General features: G+C 37.1%; 1 protein-coding gene across 1 annotated transcript in view; it reads right to left on the bottom strand.

The window, feature by feature from the left end:
* Window positions 1–25,195, bottom strand: part of HIPK3 (homeodomain interacting protein kinase 3) — a 94,496-nt gene that overhangs the window by 62,602 nt on the left and 6,699 nt on the right. Inside the window, exon 2 of the mRNA XM_059931357.1 lies at window positions 2,382–3,477. Within this exon, the coding sequence (XP_059787340.1) occupies window positions 2,382–3,475 (1,094 nt within the window). The 5' untranslated portion in view covers window positions 3,476–3,477. The remainder of the gene's footprint in view (window positions 1–2,381; window positions 3,478–25,195) is intronic.

Here is a 25,195-nt window from a genome sequence, read left to right as displayed (position 1 = left end):
GCCTAGAGTCCATGCTCCGCAACAAGAGAAGCCACCTCAATGAGAAGCCCATGCACCGCAGCGAAGAGCAGCCCCCACTCGCCTCAACTAGAGAAAAGCCTGCGCACAGCAACAAAGACCCAACACAGCCAAAAAATAAAAATAAATTTAAAAAAAATTTTTTTAATAAAATTTTTTTTAATTTTTTAAATAAAAAATAAATTAAGAAAAAAATAAAAGGTTTTAAGAACAGTATCTAGCACTCTAATACTAAAAATTATAACATCAGGAATATAAAGGGTAAATTAGGCTATATTCCTAATTTCAACATATATTTTAGTAAACTTAATTATCACCAAGTGACATAAATGTGGGTTTCCTTCTGATAAACTATTAATGGTAGAACATATGTTTGGAGCTGACTTTTGTAGTAGCTAATTTCTGCTCTATCTTGTCCTGGGTACAAGGCATATATTTGCAAAAAGCTAATCAGGGTGAGAGATATAGTACAAAGGCAGATGCAATACCAGAAAATAACTACCCCGTGTTGGGCCTAAACATATAATCCTCTTGTTCTAACAATTTCCAACAATAAACTGCATGTGTTCATCTATTTACTAACTTATTAATAATGGCCAATACTGGCAGATCCTCTATCTGCCCACTCTGTTGGGGCTCGTGGGGTTCCAGAATACACCAAGATCATAAACTCATTTAGGCTGAAATGAAAAGAATTTCCCAAAATTATAAGACTACGAATTCAGGGACTTCCCTGGTGGTGCAGTGGTTAAGAATCTGCCTGCCAATGAAGGGGACACAGGTTCGAGCCCTGGTCCGGGAAGATCCCACATGCCGTGGAGCAACTAAGCCCGTGCAATGCAACTACTGAGCCTGCGCTCTAGAGCCCGCGAGCCACAACTGCTGAGCCCACGTGCCACAACTACTGAAGCCCGTGCACCTAGAGCCCGTGCTCCGCAACGAGAGAAGCCACCGCAATGGGAAGCCCACGCACTGCAATGGAGAGTAGCCCCCACTCACCGCAACTAGAGAAAGCCCGCGCACAGCAACAAAGACCCAACGCAGCCAAAAATAAATTTTAAAAAAAAGACTATGAATTCAAAAACATTTACAAACTAAAGAAGATATTTTGAATCACAGTAATCATTAAGCTACCCTCAAGACCATCTACTGTACTCCAGGCTAGCATTAATCATGACACTGTAGTACACAGAAATGATTTTCTTCTTCAAATTCCACCCATAGCACCAACACCAAAACAACATTTACCTAAAGCATATATGGAAAGACCATAATAAAACTTGTTATGAAAAAGTGGTCTGAACATTTGTGGCAGCCATGGAAGTGTGTTTAAATCTTAAAATCACTAATCTGAATTTTTATAACTTTTCTAAATGTTCAGTTACATAAGATGTGTCATTAAAAAGCTAGTTCTCTTAAGTGCTGAAAAATGCCCAAAGATATGTACAAAAATTACTATAAACCCTTTCTCAATATTTAGACTTCTGTTTAATCATCACTGATCACCTATCATTCCTTCAGGTCCTCTATTAACAATAAAAATAACCAATGTCTTTAGCACAGAACTTCGCAGTAGGAATTTCTATTCTGCTTGAGCAGATTTTATGCCTAAATTTTTTTCTTTTTAATATGAGTTCACTTGTTCCCTCTGTCCTTTGTTTCTTTTCCTACCTTCTCTTGTGTTTGTGGGGGGTTTTTTTACATCATTATTGGAGTATAATTGCTTTACAATGGTGTGTTAGTTTTTACTGTACAACAAAGTGAATCAGCTATATGTATACATATATCCCCATATCCCCTCCCTCTTGCGTCTCCCTCCCACCCTCCCTATCCCACCCCTCTAGGTGTCACAAAGCACCAAGCTGATCTCCCTGTGCTATGCAGCTGCTTCCCACTAGCTATCTATTTTACATTTGGTAGTGTATATATGTCAATGCTACTCTCTCACTTCGTCCCAGCTTCCCCTTCCCCACCTGTGTCCTCAAGTCCATTCTCTACGTCTGCGTCTTTATTCCTGTCCTGCCCCTAGGTTCTTCAGAACCTTTTTTTTTTTAAGATTCCATATATTTTTTTTATAGATTCCATATATATTCCAGAACCTTTTTTTTTTTTTAGATTCCATAAAGTAAGTCTTTCTGACTTACTTTGTATGATGGTCTCTAGGTCCATCCACCTCACTACAAATAACTCAGTTTCGTTTCTTTTTATGTATGCCTAGATTTTTAAAACCTCAAGGCTAAACTGAACTTATCTTGATCTCTATTTATCCAAAGCAGTCTTTTTCACCACATACACACACAAAATTATTTCATTCAGCAAAAATTCAACACTTATCAAATAACCAAAAAATAGTTGTCACCTACCTGTAGTACCGAGACTGCAGATATGTTGAACAAACAGTCTTTGATACGTGACTGGCAGACCCAAAGTCTATTACTTTAACCCTATATGGCTGTCGAACAGGATCCACCAACATAATATTCTCTGGTTTGAGGTCTGCGTGAATTAAACCAAGACTTTTCAATTTTTTCAGTGCAGTGGCCACTTGCTGAAGAATGGGTCGAATTACTTTTAGTGGCAGAGGACTGAACTTATTTTGTTTCAGAAAGTCATACAAGTTTTGTTCCAGCATCTCAAAGACTAAACAAGTATGGTTACGGTGCTGAAAGCATTCATAAGCTCGTACAAAGTTATATTCATCAGCATTTTCAGTACTGAGCCTTGCTAATATGCTCACTTCTATCTGACCTTGACGTGCATAAGAAGGGTGGTTCTTCAAAATTTTGATTGCTACAATTTCATTTGTCCCTCTTTTCCAGCATTTGACTACCTGGCCAAAAGTGCCTCGACCAAGAAAATCAAGGACTTCGTAAGTATTTTTCATGGAGCATAAGACTTCATGCTGTACTAACTGATAGTCACCTTCTCCAGTGGTACAATTCTGTTTTGTTCCTGTGGTAGTTGTCACAACTGTCACTGGATTTCCCATGTTGGTTTGCAACATTGCAGGAAGTATGGACAACTCATCCACAATCTGCATTGCGCTATGATTATCCAACTCCTCACTCTTGCGCTTCAATCCACATCGCTGGGGGCCTTCTAGTAAATTTAACCTGTGTCGCCACGCCCCAATCTGAGGTGCCTCCACTTGAGTTTGCTGCGCCTGAGCTGCTATAACCTTAGTAGCACCCGCAGTGCTTTTTAAAACAACAGCACTTGTCTGCAATGAAAGGTTGTGTCCTCGAGGTCTGTTAAATGGTATCTTTGTCTGAAAAGCACTACCCTTAGCGGGAGGATGAGAATTTCCAACGTTTCTACCATTCACATAGGTCCGTGGATAGTTTCTTTCCTGGAATACACAACTGCTTGGCTCTACTTTGAGTTTCTTCACACTACAAAAGGCACTTGACTGAGTTTGATAAATATACGGTGGGTAGACCAAGACTTGTGAGGCCATACCTGCAAAAGAAAAAAAGGGCCATGTTAGCTACAAAAATTTAATTTTTTAAATCTCATGAAGAAAACATTTAAGGATCAAGTCCATAATTTATAAAAATAGTTAAATTCCATTAAGACTTTTTCCCCTTGGAGGAGAAAAACATTTTCAATGCTCCATTTTAGTTACTTAGTACTTCAGATATTTTGTGTATTGCATGAAAGGTAGGGACTAAACAGCTGAGTACATTCATTTAATCAATAAATATTTACTGCTAAGCTACATGGCCAAGATATGCCCTAAGAACTGTACCAACCATTTTCCCTCCAAAAGAAAAGGTACAGATCCTTAAACTGTACACATTTGGCAAAAGTAAAACATTCTATTACCAATATATCATTTATGAATCAATGACCAAAAAAGAAAATATATATTACATAAATGTAGTTACATTCCATAAACCTAAAGCTCCAGAACTGCCTCAGGGAGAAAAAAAATCAATTGTAAAAATAAGTATATAAGCCAGATAGAGTTCGTTTTCACAATGTCCTCTTTACTTAACGTCATTTTCCACATCCACCCTTGTAGCAAACTCCTTTACATTCAAATCAAAGTGATACATTTTTTTTCTGTTGGCTTGTGGGATCTTAGTCCTCCAACCAGGGATTGAACCCAGGCCCTCAGCAGTGAAAGCACTGAATCCTAACCACTGGACCGCCAGGGAATTCCTGAGACAATACCTTTTTTTTTTTTAATAGACTTTCTATTTTATATTGGAGTATAGTTGATTAACAATGTTGTGTTAGTTTCAGGTTTACAGCAAAGTGATTCAGTTATACATATACATGTATCTATTCTTTTTCAAATTCTTTTCCCATTTACGTTGTTACATAATATTGATCATTGGTCCCTGTGCTATACAGTAGGTCCTTGTTGGTTATCTGTTTTAAATATACCAGTATATACATGTCAATCCCAAACTTCCTAACTATCCATTCCCCCCTGGTAATCATAAGTTCATTCTCTAAGTCTGTGAGTCTGTTTCTGTTTTGTAGATAAGTTCATCTTTTTTTTTTTTTAGATTCCACATGTAAGCAATACCTTACTATATTTCTCTTTCTCTTTCTGACTTACTTCACTCAGTATGACAATTTCCAGGTCCATCTATGTTGCTGCAAATGGCATTATTTCATTCTTTTTAATGGCTGAGTAATATTCCATTGTACAATACCTTCTTGATGAACCCTTGCCTGGAACACCCACACTCACCACTCACCCTCCAGGCAGAATTGGGCATTCAGTGCTCTCGTAGAAGCTTACATATTCCTCTAATTAGCATTCATGATATGACATGCCTGACATTACATTGTAACTGTCAGCACATACAACAGTCTTTCACACTAGATCTGAAACAAAGTGCTCATAATATAGAGTTGGTTTTCAATAAATGTTGGTTGGTTGAATTAACTTCAAAATATTTCCGTTCTCCACAATTTAAAAATCTGGATCATATTCTGGGCAGTCTCCTACCATTTTAACAAATCAAACATCAATTCTTTAACTCAAAAACAACAGATTGCCATAACTATATGTAATATATATAATATTTAAAATAATAAGAGCTACCACCTACTATGCAACAGTTTAACAAATGCTTTATTTGCAGCATTTTATTTAGTCCCAATCTGCTGTTAAGGAAACTAAAGCTCAGAGGGACTAGGTAATTGGTTCAAAGTCACATAGCTAGGGTGTAGTAAAAGGAGCAGGAAAACACAATGGCCCTTCAGGTAAAAGGCATAAATTTATGCCTCCTTCAACTTCATAAACAATTCTTGTTACAACCCACCACTTTCCTAAGTTGACCTGGCTTTGGCAAGAAATCAGCTACAAAACCTAATTACACAAATTAAGATTTGCTGTTCAATGCGTAAGAGAAAATCGTAAATTGAAATCCTGGAGTTCCAAACCTTTTCATCCATTTTCTTAAAATCTTATTGGCATCTATTCTATACTTTTACTCAGGGGAGATTTCAAAACTCCACCAATTTATCATCTTTTTAATGAGGCAAAGGCACATCAAAAACTCCTTCTAAACATATCAAGCTCACTCTCTAACTCACTTAACACTGTGAAGCTCCCCAACCTCATCTTCAACAACTTAACATTATCATGATTCTCCTTATTTCAAAGCACTTCTGTAACCCACACCCATAGAAACAGACACAATGACAGATGATGAAACTCACAAACAAGAGTTTCTAAAACAGCTCTTATAAATATACTAATGGATTTAAAGAACATGAACATAAACAGGAGACACATGAAAATCATTTTAAAAATGGAACTGGTGAGCCTGGAGAACCCTACATACCATACACAGATGGTGGGAAAGACATTTGGCAATACCTAACAAAACTGCAAATGGATATGTCCTCCGATCAAGAATCAGATAACTCAGATACAGTACAAGATAGTCATGCAGCACTGTCTGTAAAGAAATACAACACTGGAAACAACCTAAGCATCCATCCAAAAGGCATGAGTTAGATACACTTTGATACACAGACCAACCAGAGTCTTAAAAAAAAACAATGAAAACAATCTTTTTACCCTGCTATATAACCTGATTCCCAAGATAATACTGTTACACGAAAAAGGCAAAATTCAGAAAAATGTGTACTTTACAACAGATATTACCACGTGTGTTTAATTAAAAAGGGGAATTATATTATCTATATTTTTGCACATACATTAATATGTGTACATACATAAAGAAGTTGTAGGTTTCTCTGCCTTAGAGAAGAATAACAAGAATACTGGGGGCAATGAGAAAGATTGACTTTACACTGTACGTCCTTTTTACCACCTTATTTTTTACTATGTACCTGTATTACTTGTTCAAAAAAGTTTTTTAATCATCTGGGAAACCTATTAAAACATACAGATGAAACAATTTCCAGATGAAATAATATATCTGGGATATGCTTCAAAATAACAGAGAAAGTGGATGGGGATATAGATAAAATGAAATTAGCCATAAATTATTCATCATAGGAGCTTGATAGTGGATAAAAAGGGGTTCATTACACTATCCTATCTACTTTTGAATATGTATATGTTTTTCCTTAATAAAAAGTTAAGTAAGGGACTTCCCTGGTGGTCCAGTGGGTAAGACTTCGCACTCCCAATGCAGGGGCCCGGGTTCAATCCCTGGTTAGGGAACTAGATCCCACACACATGGCGCAACTAAGAGTTCGCATGCTGCAACTAAGAGTCCACATGCTGCAACTAAGAAGTCTGCATGCCGTACTCAAGATCCCACATACCGCAACTAAACATGCCACAACGAAGATCCCGCGTGCCACACTAAGACCCTGCACAGCCAAAATAAGTAAATAAATAATGTTTTTTAAATGTTTAAAAACAAAAAGTTAAGTAAACATATATTTAAAACTCCAGAAAAATTCTGATTCAGTAAATCTGTGGTGAGGTTCAGTTATCTGTACGTATACAAGTTCCCAAGGCCATTTACTGATAGATTCACACTAACTATTGACATTACTGAGAACCAATGATCTCATCTGTACAAAACCCAAGGCAAATTCAAGTCCTACCACTTCAGGGCCCTCAAGTCTGAAAAATCAGGCTGAAGTCCTAGGGAATAAAATGCATACCACGCTAGGCCAATCCATGCCATGTTAAATAAAGGTGTTATGTGAACAACAGCTGAGATCCAGGTAATTGACCTAGAGATGTTTTTTTAAAAAACTACTACAATTTCTGAATCCAGCTGTCCCTACCTTTTCTTTTCCAACATGCCAAGCTGGAAGGCAAACAGCCCAAAGTTTCCAACCAGGGCCAACTAAAGGAAGCTTAGAGAAAGTAATTACCCCTCACCAACCACTGTACTCTGTGGGACCAATCTCAAAGGAAACTTTAGAGAATAAACACGGGGTAGGAATGTCATGTAATTTACATAGCACATAAGAAGAAGTGGGTGAGGGGGTAATGCTGGAGATAGTTGTTATAACAGACCACAAGAAAAGAACTCTAAATTACTAATTAACTTGACTACTGTGACTCCCTACCACAGGTATTAAGTCTTTCCCTTCTCCCACCCTCCATCAGATTAACTCATGACCTGAGAAGAGTATCTTATACTTGGTGTTTATGGATTTTACAGAGTATAGTTAGTACTCTGAGAAGCTGCTGAAGTCCAGAGTCCAAAACACTGATTCAGTACAATACTACATATTTCCTATTACTTTTCATTGCAATATATACTGTTATACCTCTGCAGTTATATTTCATGACTTTATCATTTGTTCTCACCAACTGACTAAGAAATGAAGTCTTGAAATACCACCCTTTTGTGAGCTGGAGCTGCCTATAAAATCACTCCAAGGACAGTCAAGACTCCTGTTAGGGACTTCCCTGGTGGCACAGTGGTTAAGAATCCGCCTGCCAATTCAGGGGACAAGGGTTTGAGCCCGGGTCCAGGAAGATCCCACATGCCGTGGAACAACTAAGCCCGTGAGCCACAACTACTGAGCCCGTGTGCTGCAATTACAGAAGCCCACGCTCACAGAGCCCATGCTCTGCAACAAGATAAGCCACCGCAATAAGAAGCCTGCGCACCGCAACGAAGAGTAGCCCCCGCTCGCCGCAACTAGAGAAAGCCCACGCACAGCAATGAAGACACAATGCAGCCAAAAATAAATAAATAAAATAAATAAATTTATTAAAAAAAAAAAAAAAAGACTCCCATTAGAGTAACCATTAACTTTCCATTCCTCAGGCTTAATAATCTCAGGTACTTTAATAGGCCTTATTTTTCCAAGCCTCTAAAAAACTTTAAGATTCATCTGAATTCTATTCAAATTCTTCACATCCTTTTACAATTATCAAAACAGCAATGTAACCAATGTTGATAACTAAACCACCACTAACCATACAGATATGGTTTCTTCTTTTTTTTTTTCTTATTACACATAATATCAGGCCTTCTGAAAAGGGAGGGAGGTAGCAGAGATAGAAATACTTTGACTATCTTATATTCAATTAATTAGCCAATATCAAAGTTCTGGATCATTTTCTGCCAAACTTATACATAGCACTATACGTGATCAGGTTCTTCTTTAAAATAGCCTGTGATATCACAAATACATTTAATTAAAGGTAAATAATGCCTTACATTCTCCTCACTCAACTCTCTTCTTCTACTTGTTTAAATCTCAATTTTTTAACTTTTTTTTCCTTAAAAAACTGTGGTAAAATATACATACATAAAATTTATCATTTTTAGGTGCACAGCTCAGTGGCATTAAGGTCATTCACACTGTTGTGCAACCATCACCACCATCCACCTCCAGAACTTTCCCCCCCACTTTGAAAACTAAAACAACTGTCCACTGTCCCCTCCCACTAGCCCCTGGCAACCACCTTTCTACACTCTGTATCTACAAATTTGACTACTCTAGGTACCTCATATAAGTTTAATTATACAATACTTGTCCTTTTATAACTGGCTTATTCCACTCAGCATGTCTTCAAGGTTCATCCATGTTGCAGCATGTGTCAGAATTTCCTTCCTTTTTAAAGCTAAGTAATTTCCCATTGCATGTTTATGCCATATTTTGTTTATCCATTCAGTCATCAAAAGATATTTGGGTTGTTTCCACCATTCAACTATTGTGACTAATGCAGCTGTGAACATGGATGTACAAACATCTCTGCAAGACCCTGTTTGCAATTCTTTTGTATATATACCCAGAAGCGGAATTGCTGGATTACATGGTAATTCCTTTGTTTTTTGTTTTGTTTTGTTTTAGGCCGCACCACACGGGTTACAGGATCTTAGTTCCCCAACCAGGGATCGAACCCGTGAGCTCGGCAGTGAAAGTGCGGAGTCCTAACCACTGGACCACCAGGGAATTCCCATGGTAATTCCATTTTTAATTCGAGGAATCACTAGACTGTTTTCCATAGCAGCTGCACCATTTTACACTCCAACCAGTAGTGCACAAGGGTTCCAATTTTTCCACATTCCTGCCAATGCTTGTTATTTTCTTCTTTCTTCTTTTTTAATAATAGTCATCCTAATGGGTATGAAGGGGTATCTTATTGTGGTTTTCAAATCTCCATTTTTTTAAATCTAATTCTTCATCAATACTGGCTACACTAACACCTAGAGCTTGATGTCATCAGTAGCTATAACACATAAACTTTGTATTTTTTCATTTGAGTTACTGATGAATATTAAACATTACACTTAAGACTAAGCTCTATAGAAACCCATTCCCAAGTGATTACTGAACAAACCCCCTTCTTTCAGACCATCACTGAAAAGTATAGAAATTATTAAATTACTAAAAACATCAAGTTTTAGGGACTTCCCTGGTGGCGCAGTGGTTAAGAATCCGCCTGCCGGGCTTCCCTGGTGGCGCAGTGGTTGGGAGTCTGCCTGCCAAAGCAGGGGACATGGGTTCGAGCCCTGGTCTGGGAAGATCCCACATGCCGCGGAGCAACTAGGCCCGTGAGCCACAACTACTGAGCCTGCGCGTCTGGAGCCTGTGCTCTGCAACGGGAAAGGCCGCAACAGTGAGAGGCCCGTGCACCACGATGAAGAGTGGTCCCCGCTCGCCACAACTGGAGAAAGCCCTCGCACAGAAACGAAGACCCAACACAGCCATAAATAAATAAATAAATAAATAAATTTATTAAAAAAAAAAAAAAAAAAAAAGAATCCGCCTGCCAATGCAGGGGACACGGGTTCGAGCTCTGGTCCAGAGGATCCCACATGCGGCAGAGCAACTAAGTCCATGCACCACAACTACTGAGCCTGCACTCTGGAGCCTACGCACCACAACTACTAAGCCCGCCCGCACACCACAACTACTGAAGCCCGCGTGCCTAGAGCCCGTGTTCCGCCAACAAGAGAAGCCACCGCAATGAGAAGCCTGCGCACCGCAACGAAGAGTAGTCCCCGCTCACCACAACTAGAGAAAGCCTACGGGCAGCGATGAAGACCCAACACAGCCAAAAATAAATAAATAAATAAATATTTTTTTTTGAAAACCAAATTTTAAATTAAGATACAAATATGGAAATGTGATCAGTATTGAAGATTTCTAAAGATCTACAAGAAGAAATAAACCAAAACAAAAGAAAACCCTTTTAAAAACACAGGAAAAAGGTTTCCTTTACCTAAAGAGAGGCTCAGGACACTAAAAGATTATCTCATAATAAACAGAGATAAAAGACCAAAACATTAAATATATAGCCAGGAATACACAATTAAAAAAAAAAGACTGTCAATACAACAAACAAAAAAGTCAGCTCAATGAACATTACCTTAGGGAATATTTTCATTCAACTGGAAATCAGCAAACAGCTACACTAGCTCAAGGTAAACGACCGATTCTGTTACATAAAAACCCTGCATTAAGATTTCTTTTCTGAACACACCTATCAACTCTGTTTCCAGGATATACTAAAATAAGTAGACACAAGTACAGTTCACTTTCAAAAGTGAACTTATTACCACTCTATAAAGGGAGATAGAATGTAACAGGAAACGAAAAGTTGAGACTCCTTTATCAGGTAAAATGTACAAATGCACCTTTAATCTACCAGCTTCAAAGCTAAGAGCTAGAAAATCATCCTGTGTGAAAACAGTAATGATATCTTATGTCTTCACAGCTATAGTAGTACTAAATTCACTAATGGAATAATGTGTTTTTAGTCAAATCACACAAATACACATTAATTGCCTTTCAGCAATGATTACAACTGCCTTTCGGCATGCTATGATTAGCATGAGACAAAAAGACTGAAATGTACTTCGTAAAAACTCAGTGAGCATGCTAAAAAACAAAACTATAACACCACCACCCCACACACACAAGCCACTGCTTCCTGACCTACTACCAAGTCCTCATCATCCTATTCTGGTCTTTATCTGCATCCAGTCACCTCTCATAATCCTCTTTCCTTCCCTCATCTCAATTAAACCCCAAGATCTGACCTGCCAATATCAACACAGTACTTCACATTCTGTCCTCAAAATATTATCTCTTCCTTTGATCTACCATCTCTTTCTGATTATCTCCCACCACACAAACTCCCAATATTCCTTGCTAAATTCTAGTTCCTCTGCTTCTAGTAAAATAGATTCAAAATTAACACTTCTCTTATGTAACACACAAAAACATTTTTAAAGATGCTTAGGAGCAAAAGAACCCAAAATTCTAAATCTGAATACAGTAGCTCTCAATCTTTTTCCTGAAACATTTCAGGTATGATGAACTTTGAAGAAGTGAAGCACTTTAGGAAAGGTAGTATTAAAGGGCAAAACTTTTTCAAAGAAGTAAAAGTACTTTGGGGAATGTGGTCTTCACAAAAGCATTTTTATTAACACACGCAAATGAAGTAATTTAGTCATTCTAACAAAGGAGGTTTGTGCATCATTAGAATGACTTTCAAAACTGCAGAAAATCTTGGGCTTCCCTGGTGGCGCAGTGGTTAAGAATCTGCCTGCCAATGCAAGGGACATGGGGTTGAGCCCTGGTCCAGGAAGATCCCACATGCCGCGGAACAACTAAGCCCGTGCACCACAACTACTGAGCCTGAGGCTCTAGAGCCTGCGAGCCACAACTACTGAGCCCACGTGCCACAACTACTGAGCCCACGTGCCACAACTACTGAAACCTGCACGCCTAGAGCCCGTGCTCCACAACAAGAGAAGCCACGACAATGAGAAGCCCGCACACTGCAAGGAAGAGTAGCCCCCGCTCACTGCAACTAGAGAAAGCCCGCGCACAGCAACGAAAACCCAACACAGCCAAAAATAAATAAATTAATTAATTAATTAATTTTTTTTTAAAACTGCAGAAAATCTTTTGCAAAACAGCAGGGTCAACCTACTTCATCTAGGTAGTGGGCCAAAGAGAAATGATGCCATTCTTACACTACTTCTGCATTCCTCACAAAGTCTAGCACAGAGTTAAATGAATAAAGAAAGCCTCAAGCTATTATAGTCTCAAATCTTTTCACTTATTTTTTATAGGATATTAAAAACACCAGTTTTATCACAACTCTAATGTTTGTACAAATGATTATGTCTTGGATTCATAAGGTCTGACAAGCAAAGAGATCAAAGGAGATAGAAAGAAATCTTCAAGGTAACAATACTGTCCATAATCTAGTTTCATGTAAATAACAGATTGTTCCAGCTTGGTTTATCCATAGACTTAAAGATTTTGCTTTCATGAATATACTTAGAAAAAGTTTCATTTTTTCCATTTTTAAAATATTTTCAGGCACATGAGTATTTTCAAAGGATATTAAGACATTACAATAAAGTTTCATTCAGAATCATTTTTTTGATACTTGTAACTGGACACAATGCAAACAATATCAGAATTTCATTTGTTTCAACTGAAAATTTGTCATCATTTTATTGAGGGATAAAAGGACATTTTTCTTAAGAGCTTTAAAACTGAAAGGCATCAAATATAGAGAAGAATGTTAAAAACAAATATCACACTTTTACTTAGAGTGACTGAACGAAGCTATAAATTGCACAACTATTTGTTATTGTAATGCCCCTTTAACCATTTTATCTTGGATTAGCTCACAAATATAACTTTAAATTAACGTTCGTTTGTTGTATATATTTCCAAAAAAAATCAGCTCCTGAAATAATTATGGTGATACCACAAATGAAAACCTTTAACCAAAAGCTGTATTATTTGGGCTGAAGTTTAAATCCCTAACTAACTGACCTAATTTTCAACATATTGTTCAAATGATAAATGAGTTAATAATCTATGAAAGTTACATCAAATTCACTTTTTTAATGTCTCATAGCTACATCCACTGTGATTATCAAATAATGTTTTCATATATTTTAATTCTACCTTTACCATACTTATCCCTGACAACAGATGGTTGGCCTCGTTCTCAAGTTGCAAGTTTGAAGTTTAAAGATTCAATTACTTGAAGGAAAAGAAAAGTCTAGATACCTTCATTAGTACCCAAACTTTAATTTATGACAATAAAATACCTATGAACCTACCAATGTTTTTTTCTAACAACATCAAAGAAACAGATCATATTTTGTGGAAGAAATGGAAGAATTGTTAATTAAATTCAATGGAAAACTCTTTCATAAATTTTCACTTGTACATTCAAATTTTGGGATACTATTTTTTAAATAATCAAGTTGGTTTATCCAAAATTTAGTCACTCCTTATTTGTTCTTTAACATGTACAGCCTACAAAGGTAAAGCCATTTATAACTCCTTTACATCTTGTATGGACTGAACAGATAACTATCTGCTTCACTTTGGTATGTTTACCCACTTCACCCTACCCCATCCAAAAAGAGAGTTCTTCACTAATTAAAAAAAAAACACACACACAAGACACAAAACTGTCTCCAGTTAGTGATTTCCCAAATTTTTATCCTATAATGACCACCTGTGAATTTATCATGAGAAGTTTATAATGCTATGTTTGTCTCTCATTACATTTAAACAATTTCACACCCACAGGCTCTAATTATTCTCCAACTGAGGTGCTAGAATTTCCTTCTAGAAGATAAATATAAAGGGGGGGGGGAGGAATCTTTCCCTTTCAGTTTAAAAGTTATGTTACATTTTTAACAAATCGCAAACCTCTGATAGAAAGGAAGGAAGGTTTTCTTTAAACAAGATACAAAAAGCACAAACTATAAGAGGAAGAGATTGGAAAATGTGACTTGATTAAAACTTAAAACTTTTATTTATTTATCAAATGATACAGTAAAGATAAGCCACAGATATGGAGAAGACACTGGCTACATACATAACTGACAAAAGATCTAAAGAAGTCATAGTGTGTTTGGCAAAACACAGTAAAAAATGGGTAGAAGGTATGAGCTGGCAATTCACAGGTAAGGAAATACAAGCCAAAAGGCTTTTTAAAAAAAATTTTCAACCTCATTAGTAATAAGAAAAATACTAATTAAAACTACAGGAAGATGCCATTTTAAACCCATCAGGCTGACAAAAGGCAGGACAACACCCAATGCTGAAGAGGAGCAGGGCAGCAGAGACTCTTACAGACTAGGTAGGGTAAGAAGTACAACCACTTTAGAAAGCAAAGCTGAAAATGGATGTGCTCTATAACTGGCAAGTCTTCTCCCAGGTACATATCCTGCCTGGAGAAGCTCTCACACATAAGTACAACAAAACATGTAAAATAATGTTCACTGCAGCATAATGACAAAATTTTGAAATAACCTAATTGTCAGAAAAGGGATGGATATAGTAGCGTGGCTTTTTCATACTACATAACACAATGACTGTGGCTTATAGCACAGTCACCATACAGTTATGTACCACAAAAAAGAAAAAATACCTATTATAAGGGTAAGACACTGATTAAGATGTATCACAATTTCAAAGATGTTAAACATGGGAAAAATTGTGCATGTTAGAATTAAAGACATGCAACAAAATGAATTAACCGAAATTATATATATATCAACATGGATAAATCTCAAAACAACAATGTAGAACAAGAAACAAGTTGCAAAACAGTGTGTATCATTTATTTTAAAGTCAGCAGCAGACAAAACGATACCGCGGTTTTAGATATAGTAAGTATGTGGTAAAAGTATAAAATCATGCATAGAAATGATAAACATGCCAGGAAGAAAGGGAAAACGAGGGACTTCAACTGCAGGAACTATTTTGCACCCAGGGTGGCAGCTGCATAGGAATTGGTTCTATTACTCTCTATACTTTCATAGCCTAAATTTACATTAATTTTTAAATAAAGAAGGGGAAAAGATCTACCAGAGAATAGAATAACCTCTTTAATTGATTGTATCTTTAAAAGTTAGAAAAATATAACCATTTTAGATATATTTTATTAGCGTATTCAATCAGCCATACACTATTTCATCCCATTTTTCTTTCAATTTTTAAATTTTTCTTTCAATTCAAACCAAGTAAAGACATTTAGGAGCAGGAAGATTTAGCAATGAAGTATGTTTTTCATCAATGAGCTCCTTCTAGCAAGAGGCAAACACATGTATACACATAATTACATCACTAATGAGGGCAGTAACATAAGGATGTGTGAAGCACACAGGCAGCAAAGAAAAGGGGATGATTAACATATGCCCTGAAGGAGCACTGAAGTATTCAATAAGAAGTTAATCTGAGCTAAATTTTGAAGGATGATGGGAAGAAGCCTGCTACTTAGGAGGGATAGTCCAATAGCACAAACCAACAGCACATATAAGAGCAGAGACTAATGAAAAATATGACATATTAGCTATATTTGGCTAGAATAGGAGACCACAAATTATGGTTAGTCAAATCCAACCCAGACTATTTTTGTATGGCCCACGAGCTAAGAATGGTTTTTATATTTTTAAAGGTTTTTAAAAAAGCATGCAACAGGGATCATATGCCACTTGCAAAGCCTAAAATATTTCCCATCTAGCCATTTAAGAAAATTTGCCAAGCTCTGCTCTAGAACATAACTTGCTGCCAGTAGAGAGGGCAGCTGGAGAAAAAAGATGATCCTTGAGAAGAAGAAAGACAACCTTAAAAAGAAAGATCATGAAGAACTTTGTCTTCCATAGTAAGGAGCTATGAGGTGCCTCTGAAGGGTTTTAAATAGAAAAATCATATAATCATATTTGTATTTTAGAAAGATTACTCAGGCAAATTTGTGAAGGATAAACTGGACAGAAACAATAATGGAGGACTTCCCTGGTGGTCCAGGGGTCAAGACTCTGCACTTCCACTGCAGGGGGCAAGGGTTCAATCCCTGGTCGGGGAACTAAGATCCCAAATGCCGCTCAGCATGGCCAAAAAAAAAAAATAGAAACAACAGTTGAAAGACTAGGGTAATAATCCAGATAATAGTTGATCAGAGACCGAGCAAAAGCAGTAGTAATAGAATGAGAGAGTACTGATTACCAATAGTTAGCTATAGGTAGCTAGGAGATAGAACCACAGAACTTGGTGACGAGTGAAGGAAGGAAGGAATTGATACAACCATGTTTCTGGCTTGAAAAACTGATAGCCAAATGTTAACAAAAAAAAATTTTTTTTGAGGAGAAATGAGAGGAAAAATTAACTCAATTTTAGACATGCTGAGTTTGAGGTACCTTGTGACTTAGCCCAAGTTCCCTTAAATGTAGACTCTTATAAAAAGGCCTGCATTCAGGTAGTTTACTTGGGAAGTTATCCTAGAGGGCATGAGTAAGGGACGTGAAGAGTAAGTCAGGAAAGAGGGAAAAGCAATTAATAAACATAAAGGAATGATAGAATTAAAAATTAACTATTTGGCAACAATCACAATAATTGATTCAAACAAGAATTATCAATGGATGCAAAAACTAGCAGGTGAGAAAATGAATGAATATATGTATATGTATAACTGAATCACTTTTCTGTACACCTGAAACTAACACAACATTGTAAATCAACTATACTCCAGTAAAATTTAAGGGGGGAAAAAAAAAAAACTAGTGGGTGAAAGTTTCAAGAATAACAGGATATTATTGTTGGGAGACAATTCACCATGGATCGCTCATGTTTCTCCACGTCTTGCAAGCAGGGACACTGAATGCCTTTGTTCTGCAGTCTCCTTTCAAGGATATTTGTATACTGAACAGCCTTGAAGGTAGAGATAGCGTCTTCCTCCTGAGCAAAGGGCAGGTTGTTTCATGTCCAGGATAATAAAAGATAATGACTCCTTCTTGGGTGTATGTCAGGCAGGCTCACTGCCCCTTATAAAAGTTTCCTAAACCTAGGGTTCCCCTCCTGGAGCGCAACTCCTCCTTGTGCAGGAGTCATCGGGCCCTGTTTGCAGCACCCTGTAGGAACTGAATCGGGGAAACAGGAAATACTGACACACTGACTACCACTATCGCTGAGTACGAAAGTCCTTTAGCTCTGACCTCAGAGTCTATCTTCTGCCAGCAGCCATGGCTAATTTCTTAGCTTGCAAGACCCTTCATGGTCATACATTTCAAAGTACATTCCCACAAGATACATATGAATCAAAAGGAAGAAACCAGCAGATGCCACCTTAACCAAGTGATCAATGTTAAAATCACTTGTAATGGGATATATATCGACATCATGTGCCTCCTGGTATGATGTACTGAGAGGAATACATGTCACTGTGATACTTCCAAGCACAAGAAAACAAACATCCAAATTGAGAGCCATGCCACAAAATAACTGGCAGTATTCTTCAAAATGTCAATATCAGGAAACAACACAAAGACTGAGAAACTTTTCAGATTACAGAAAACATAGACATAAAACAAAACAATCTTGCTTTTAGGAAAAAAATCAGGTGTATATGGACGTCAAGTCTGCAACTTACAAAAAGTTGAAGGAAAAAAATACAGATATAGAGAGAAAAGGTAAATGCAAATGGGGTAAAATGTTAACATTTGAAGAATCTAGGTGAAAAATATAGAGGAATTCTTTGTACTATTCTTGTAAATTTTCTGTAGGTCTGAATTATTGTCAAGTGACAAATTAAACAGAAAAAAAAGAGTATATGAGTGACAGGCATAAAATAATGTTTTTCTTACACAAGGCTGCTCTTCAAGGGTTACTCATTTGGGAATGAACTGCTGAATATCTTAGGCATGGCCCAGATCACCTAAAATCCAGAATTCTCAGGCACAGAGCAAGTCCGTGGGATCATGTGCCAGCACTAATTAAAAAAAAAAAAAAAAGTATTCATAAACAGTGAGAGGAAATCTTTTCATTTAGAAGTATTACTTTGGGACTTCCCTGGTGGCACAGTGGTTAAGAATCCGCCTGCCAGTGCGGGGGACACGTGTTCGAGCCCTTGTCCGGGAAGATCCCACACACCACGGAGCAACTAAGCCCGTGAGCCACAACTACTGACCCTGAGCTCTAGAGCCCGCGAGCCACAACTACTGAAGCTCACGCACCTAAAGCCTGCGCTCCGCAACAAGAGAAGCCACTGCAATGAGAAGTCCGCACACAGCAACGAAGAGTAGCCCCCGCTCGCCGCAACTAGAGAAAGCCCGCGTGCAGCAACGAAGACCCAACGCAGCCAAAAATTAAAAAAAAAAAAAAAAAGTATTACTTAATTCACTTCGGTTTTTGGAGCTTTGGGTCATTATGCAATTTCTTCAATCAACAGAGACTAAAATTAGTATTTTAGGTCCAATAAATTCAACTAAAAAGGTCTTTTCATTCTTGAAAGACAGAGAACCTTAGTACTAGTCTATACAAGGCTCTACAATAGAAATTAGAAAATGGAACTATATGACTAGCAATATTCAGGCAATAAAAAGCAGTATCTAGTTACACTTCCATTTTTCACTTACTTTGTTTAAAGTGCATATTTATAAAAGACAAAACAGCATGTCTTCTTAGAAATAAAAGACAAGGTACACTAGAAAATAAGTTTTTAGTGTGAATAGTTAAGTTTAACTCTTCATTGTACATTTTAATACCTATATCATTAAACAGGTCATTTTACCAGTATTATATCCAGGAAATTACTGACACTAAAACATCTCATGTAAGAAACCTTTTCATATAAATGAACCACCACAAATTGTAAAGCTTCATAAAATAAACCTGCTGTCTCAGGTACTCACAAAACATTTATTTGAAAACACTAAAGTCTTGGGTATTTTCCAGCAGTATTGTGAGCAAAGCATCTAGGGAATGTGTTGACTATAACACAAATCAGCATGTTAAATAACAAGCTTCATCTGACTTAGCAAAACATTCCAACTTTTGGAACAGAAAGTGATCTGTTGGACATTTCAAAGCTGCTAGAATTCACCCTGCTAATACAAGTTTTTACTTTAGAAAGGCTAGAAAAGAGTTAATTAAAAACAGTGCTTAAGAACTACGCTTACTAAAGCATATAATTCTCTAGATTTTTTTTTAAAGCTATATAAAAATCAAAACTCAGAAATGGAAACGACAGAAAAGTTGAATAAAAATGAAAAGTTCACCTGAAGCACTCTTTATTGAAGTAAACTTTAAGATTAATAACTCACATCTGGTTTATAAAACATGTACAAAAGTAAACTTTATTTAAATTCATCACACAATATCTATCAATACCAATACCTACCAATGGATTGCTAGAAAAATTAAACAGCTTTACATCTTTAGGTTATGAACAACTCCCTTACTAGAAAGCCAAATGAATTATTTTCTACTTTGTAGGAAATCTGTCCCAAAAGAACCACCACAAAACTTTTATTTCTTATAAAAATCCTCTAGAACCTGAATTATTAAAGATTAAGAAGGCAAAGGTCAAATGATCCTTACCAGAAGAATATCTCCTAACCTAAAACACCTCTGAAACAATTCAGAGGAAGCTGAATCGTAGATTAATAATTTGATCAAATGTCCACTGTTGATAAAGCAATATAAAGGAAAAGATTATGCTGACAAATAAGATTTTTGTAAGAGATAATAGTTCAAAGTTCTAAATGAATATTTACAGAATTAAAGGTCAAGTTCTATAAAACTTTTCTAAATTATGGGCTATGCTAAATAAACAACTTTTACATTCGCCTTTTGTACAGCATTCTACATTCAGTACTACTCAAAGAGTACTATCACTCCAGAGTAATGTATGCTACAAGAATTAGAAGTCTAAAAACCAGTGTGAAGTGGTAACAGTAGCTGCCCCCCTACCAGGCACACACTAACAACAGTTTTGCATTTCTAAGAGCTGAAAAGACAAAAATTTACAGCTGTATAAGCCTGATTTTAGTACTTTTAGTTTTAAAAAATCTTTATGAAAAACATTTTAGGACTTGAAAAAATAAACTGGAACAAAAAATTCAACTACTTGTTCTTTCCAAATTATGTTAAGACCCTACATGGTCATGATGTGACCTACACTGCTAAATCCAAAGCTGTTTTTTTCTTCCCTACAATTATGTTTTCTCTATTCATATTTGGTTGCCAGATATGCCGCTTTATATAAATGCCCTTTTTTAGGAATTTAGTGAAGTACCTTCAAAAACCTTTTTCTAAATGCAGAAACCTTTGAGTTTCAAAATTTAAATGTCATATATACCTTATGAACTGAGTATGATCTTTCACAATGGCACCAGGAAATCCTGTGCTTCAGGAAACTCTCTATGGTATCAAGTGAGAAACAACAGAAGGAACAAAAATGAGACTATGTTAAGAAAAATAAAGATCTCATTCTTATTCTCATGACAAAAATTTGAGGAAGAGGACAGGGCAGAGATTCACAAAAGGTATCCTTAAGAAAGCCAGAAAAAACTAGAACAATGTAATTCATAAAGCCCTAAAGAGTAAAAAAAACAATCAGCTTCTCAAAAGTACTCCCAAAGATGGGACTTCCCTGGTGGCGCAGTGGTTAAGAATCCCCCTACCAAAGTAGGGGACACGGGTTTGAGCCCTGGCCCGGGAGGATCCCAAATGCCGCGGAGCAAATACGCCACAACTACTGAGCCTGCTCTCCGCAACAAAAGAAGCCACCGCAATGAGAAGCCCGCGCACCACAAAGAAGAGTAGCCACCCACCCCGCCCCCCCCCCACGCAAGTAGAGAAAGCCCTCGTGTAGCAACAAAGACCCGATGCAGCCAAAAATAAATAAATAAATAAATTTTTAAAAAAACAAAGTACTCTCTAAGAAAGGACACTGAATTCTTAGAAATTATCAGAACTGCTTCTGTTTGGCTCTGACTACCACTAATCATTAACTTCTTAAAGTGACATTGTTGGGTTGCATATAATAAGCTGTGAACTAAAACTGCAGATTTATATGCATTTAGCAAGGGTCACATAAATATTTCTTCTACAAGCTCCACAGAAACACACTGAAAAAAAATTTTTATATTGGTGTAAAAAGCCACACTGCCATATAGGATACTATACAATTATATGTATCAGAATTATAATGACAAAACTTATTCAGATTTATCTGGCTAAAGAGGGTTTTTAATGCCATAAACATATAAAAAGATAAAAAGATGATTAAGAAAGTTTAATTCAAAAAAAAAAAAAAGAAAGTTTAATTCACAGAAACAGACTCACAGATATAACAGACTTGTGGTTGCCAAGGGGGAAGGGGGGATGGATTGGGAGTTGGTATCAGCAGATGCAAACTATTGTATATAGAATCAATAAACAACAAGGGGGATTCCCTGGTGGCGCAGTGGTTGAGAATCTGCCTGCCAATGCAGGGCACACAGGTTCGAGCCCTGGTCTGGGAAGATCCCACATGCCGCGGAGCAACTGGGCCCGTGAGCCACAATTGCTGAGCCTGCGCGTCTGGAGCCTGTGCTCCGCAACAAGGGAGGCCGCGATAATGAGAGGCCCGTGCACCGCGATGAAGAGGGGCCCCCACTTGCCGCAACTAGAGAAAGTCCTCGCACAGAAACGAAGACCTACCACAGCCATTAACTAATTAATTAATTAATTAAAAAAACAAACAAAACATCGCAATTAATACCTTCTGTTGATTAAAATATGCTGTTAAAAAATCAATGGGCAGGCCACAAAAATATTTTAAAAAATTAAAAAACAACAACAAGGTCCTATTATATAGCACAGGGAACTATATTCAGTATCCTATAATAAACCATAATGGAAAGGAATATGAAAAACACTATATATATGTATATATGTATAGTGGAATCACTTTGCTGTACAGTAGAAATTAACACATTGTAAATCAACTATACTTCAATAAATTTTTTAAAAAAGAAAGTTTAGTTCAGATTGAAGTTGCCTAAGTAATATCTAATACATTTTAAGTTCAAAATTAAGGCTAGCTATTGATCCCATGGCATAAAATATAGAAAAACATGTTAAATCATTTGAAAATGGCCAAAAAGTAGTTATAGTTTACTGATGAGAAATTTATTCTCAGATAATAACTAAAAATTTCTTATTGGCCAAAACTGACCTCATGCCATTTTTCAGGCAACTGCATAAGAGGCTAGATAAAATCTCAGCTATAAAAGTAATGATTGGGCTTCCCTGGTGGCGCAGTGGTTGAGAATCCGCCTGCCAATGCAGGGGACACGGATTCGAGCCCTGGTCTGGGAAAATCCCACATGCCGCGGAGCAACTGGGCCCGTGAGCCACAACTACTGAGCCTGCGCGTCTGGAGCCTGTGCTCCGCAACAAGAGAGGCCGCGATAGTAAGAGGCCCGCGCACCGCGATGAAGAGTGGCCCCTGCTCGCCGCAACTAGAGAAAGCCCTCGCACAGAAATGAAGACCCAACACAGCCAAAAATAAATAAATAAATAAATTAAGAATGCAAATGACCCAAGGATCAGGTGTCTCAATTAAAAAAAAAAAAAAAAAGTCAGGTTTATGGATATATGAGTTACATACAGTAAAAATTCACCATTAAAAAAAAAAAAGTAATGATTACATATTAATTATACATGATGAATATGCCAAAATGGTTATTTTATAACAATGTTATCACTTAAAATATTATTTATTCATAGAAACCTTGCAAATTCAAAGAGTAAAAATTATCACTAAGCCATTATCATTACCTGAAATCAGACTTCACTAGAGTGGCATGGACAGAGAGCTACACTGCCGAGAGCTAAGAAGTGAGTAGAAATTCAAGTAGAGGCTAGAGTACACATTACGAAGTGTGGAAGAAATAGAGTAGGGAAGATAGGTCCACAGACCTGGGGAGGCACAATTAAAAGATGGCTGCTTAAGGATGCCAGATACCTGACCATTTTAAAAGGCTGAAGAAAAAGGGCCAAGAAAAAGGGGGAAATTGAAGTTATCGGACAGGTTCAAGATGCTGAAAAACACAATTCAGGATGAAACCCATAAGAGAGAATAGGGAGTAATCTTGGAGGGAAGGAGATATTTCTTTTCTTGAGAGTGTAGTGAAAACACAAAGTGTATACCGGTAGAAGTTATGCTCAGAGGTAGAGGGTTGGAAATTTGGAGTAATTCATGCCTGTTAACCTCTACATGAGAAATAGACTCATCTGTTAGAATTAAGGAAGTGAGGGGAAGAGGAGAGTTTTGGGAAGTCAAATGTGTCTATGACACATTCACAACTGCTTGGTGAGGTACCTGTCAAGCTACTCAATAAAGACGCTATCCTTTGATTAAAGGATATGAGTATAGAATGCCTGTATTTGATTACTTTTATAATAATTATATTTGATTCCCCAATGTCAACTAGGCACTTTAGGAGATATAAAGAAAACCTTTAACACATGGTCTCTGACCTCAAGGAACAGTTCAGATACTATTTTATATTTTTTAGTGTAACCCTTCCCCAAAACGTAAGGTATTAGGTTACCTTTTAACAGGTTATAAATTGAGGTATTTCATTTTCTTCCAGTCAGATTAATAGGAAACAATTTCAAGCTAGATATACCTTCAGATATGAGATACTTTAAAGAGATTTTACAAGTTACAAAGTAGCCACTAGAAATACTTTCAGCAACGCCACACTAGGCTTAGGGCAACTCACAAAGCAAGCATTCCAACTATTTTCTACGCAAAAGCTACTGGCAGCAACTATACTCCAATTTAAAAAAAAAAAAAGCTATTGGCAAACCAATTATGCTATAGTCCCTAACACCCTAAGTAGGTTTCCATGCAGAATTCAATTTTCGGGAATTCCCTGGCATGGCGCTTTCACTGCTGGGACCTGAGTTCAATCCCTGGTCGGGGAACTAAGATCCTGCAAGCCGCGGGGTGTGCAGCCAAAAACAAAACAAAACAAACAAACAAAAAAACCAAAAAAACCAAGAATTCAATTTTAAATACACATATATAAAATATCAAAATGTTACCAAATTGTCAAAGCTCGTAAAGAATATATCATACAGCACTTCCCTGGTGGCGCAGTGGTTAAGAATCCACCTGCCAATGCAGGGGACATGGGTTCAAGCCCTGCTCCAGGAAGATCCCACATGCCACAGAGCAACTAAGTCCACGAGCCACAACTACTGAGCCTGAGCTCTGGACCCCGAGAGCCACAACTACTGAGCCTGAGTGCCACAACTACTGAAGTCCACGCACCTAGAGCCGGTTCTCCGCAACAAGAGAAGCCACCGCAATGAGAAGCCTGCGCACCGCAACGAAGAGTAGCCCCCACTCGCTGCAACTAGAGAAAGTCTGCGCGCAGCAACAAAGACCCAACGCAGCCATAAATAAATAAATAAATTTATTTATTTATTTTAAGAAAAAGAATATATCATATACAACTATAATAGAAGCAACACAATACTTGCCCTTTGCACGACTGTTTTTAAGGACTCCAAGTTAAACAGACTTTGGATTTACACAAATTAACTACACAAATAATATCCCTTCTGAATAGTGGTTTCAAAATAAGTTACAGCTAGCAATTTCAATATTTTTTAAAGTACCGTAAAATGGAATTCTATCTATACGCTGTTTTCACCTATTTTCTTTCCACAGGTGGCATAAGAGAGAGGTTTGGAGATCTCTGTACTCCAAACTGAGAAGGTAATAATATAGTTAGAAAAGGCAAACCTTTAACAACTTTCTCAGGCAATGCAAGAATTGTGCATGTCCAGAAGGAAAAACCCTGAGAGAACAAGAGAACTAGATTAACCATATTTGAGAAATGACCAACTCCTTCATTTAAATTAACATACAGCACGTCTCTATAAGGCAATTATACTACTAAACTGGTAAAAATAACTGGTAAAAATA

This window comes from Balaenoptera ricei, chromosome 8 (genome assembly GCF_028023285.1).
Source record: "Balaenoptera ricei isolate mBalRic1 chromosome 8, mBalRic1.hap2, whole genome shotgun sequence".
In the NCBI taxonomy this organism is placed as follows: domain Eukaryota; kingdom Metazoa; phylum Chordata; class Mammalia; order Artiodactyla; family Balaenopteridae; genus Balaenoptera; species Balaenoptera ricei.
Note: the sequence above shows the minus strand (reverse complement) of the source record. Positions and strands in the feature narration are given on the sequence as shown.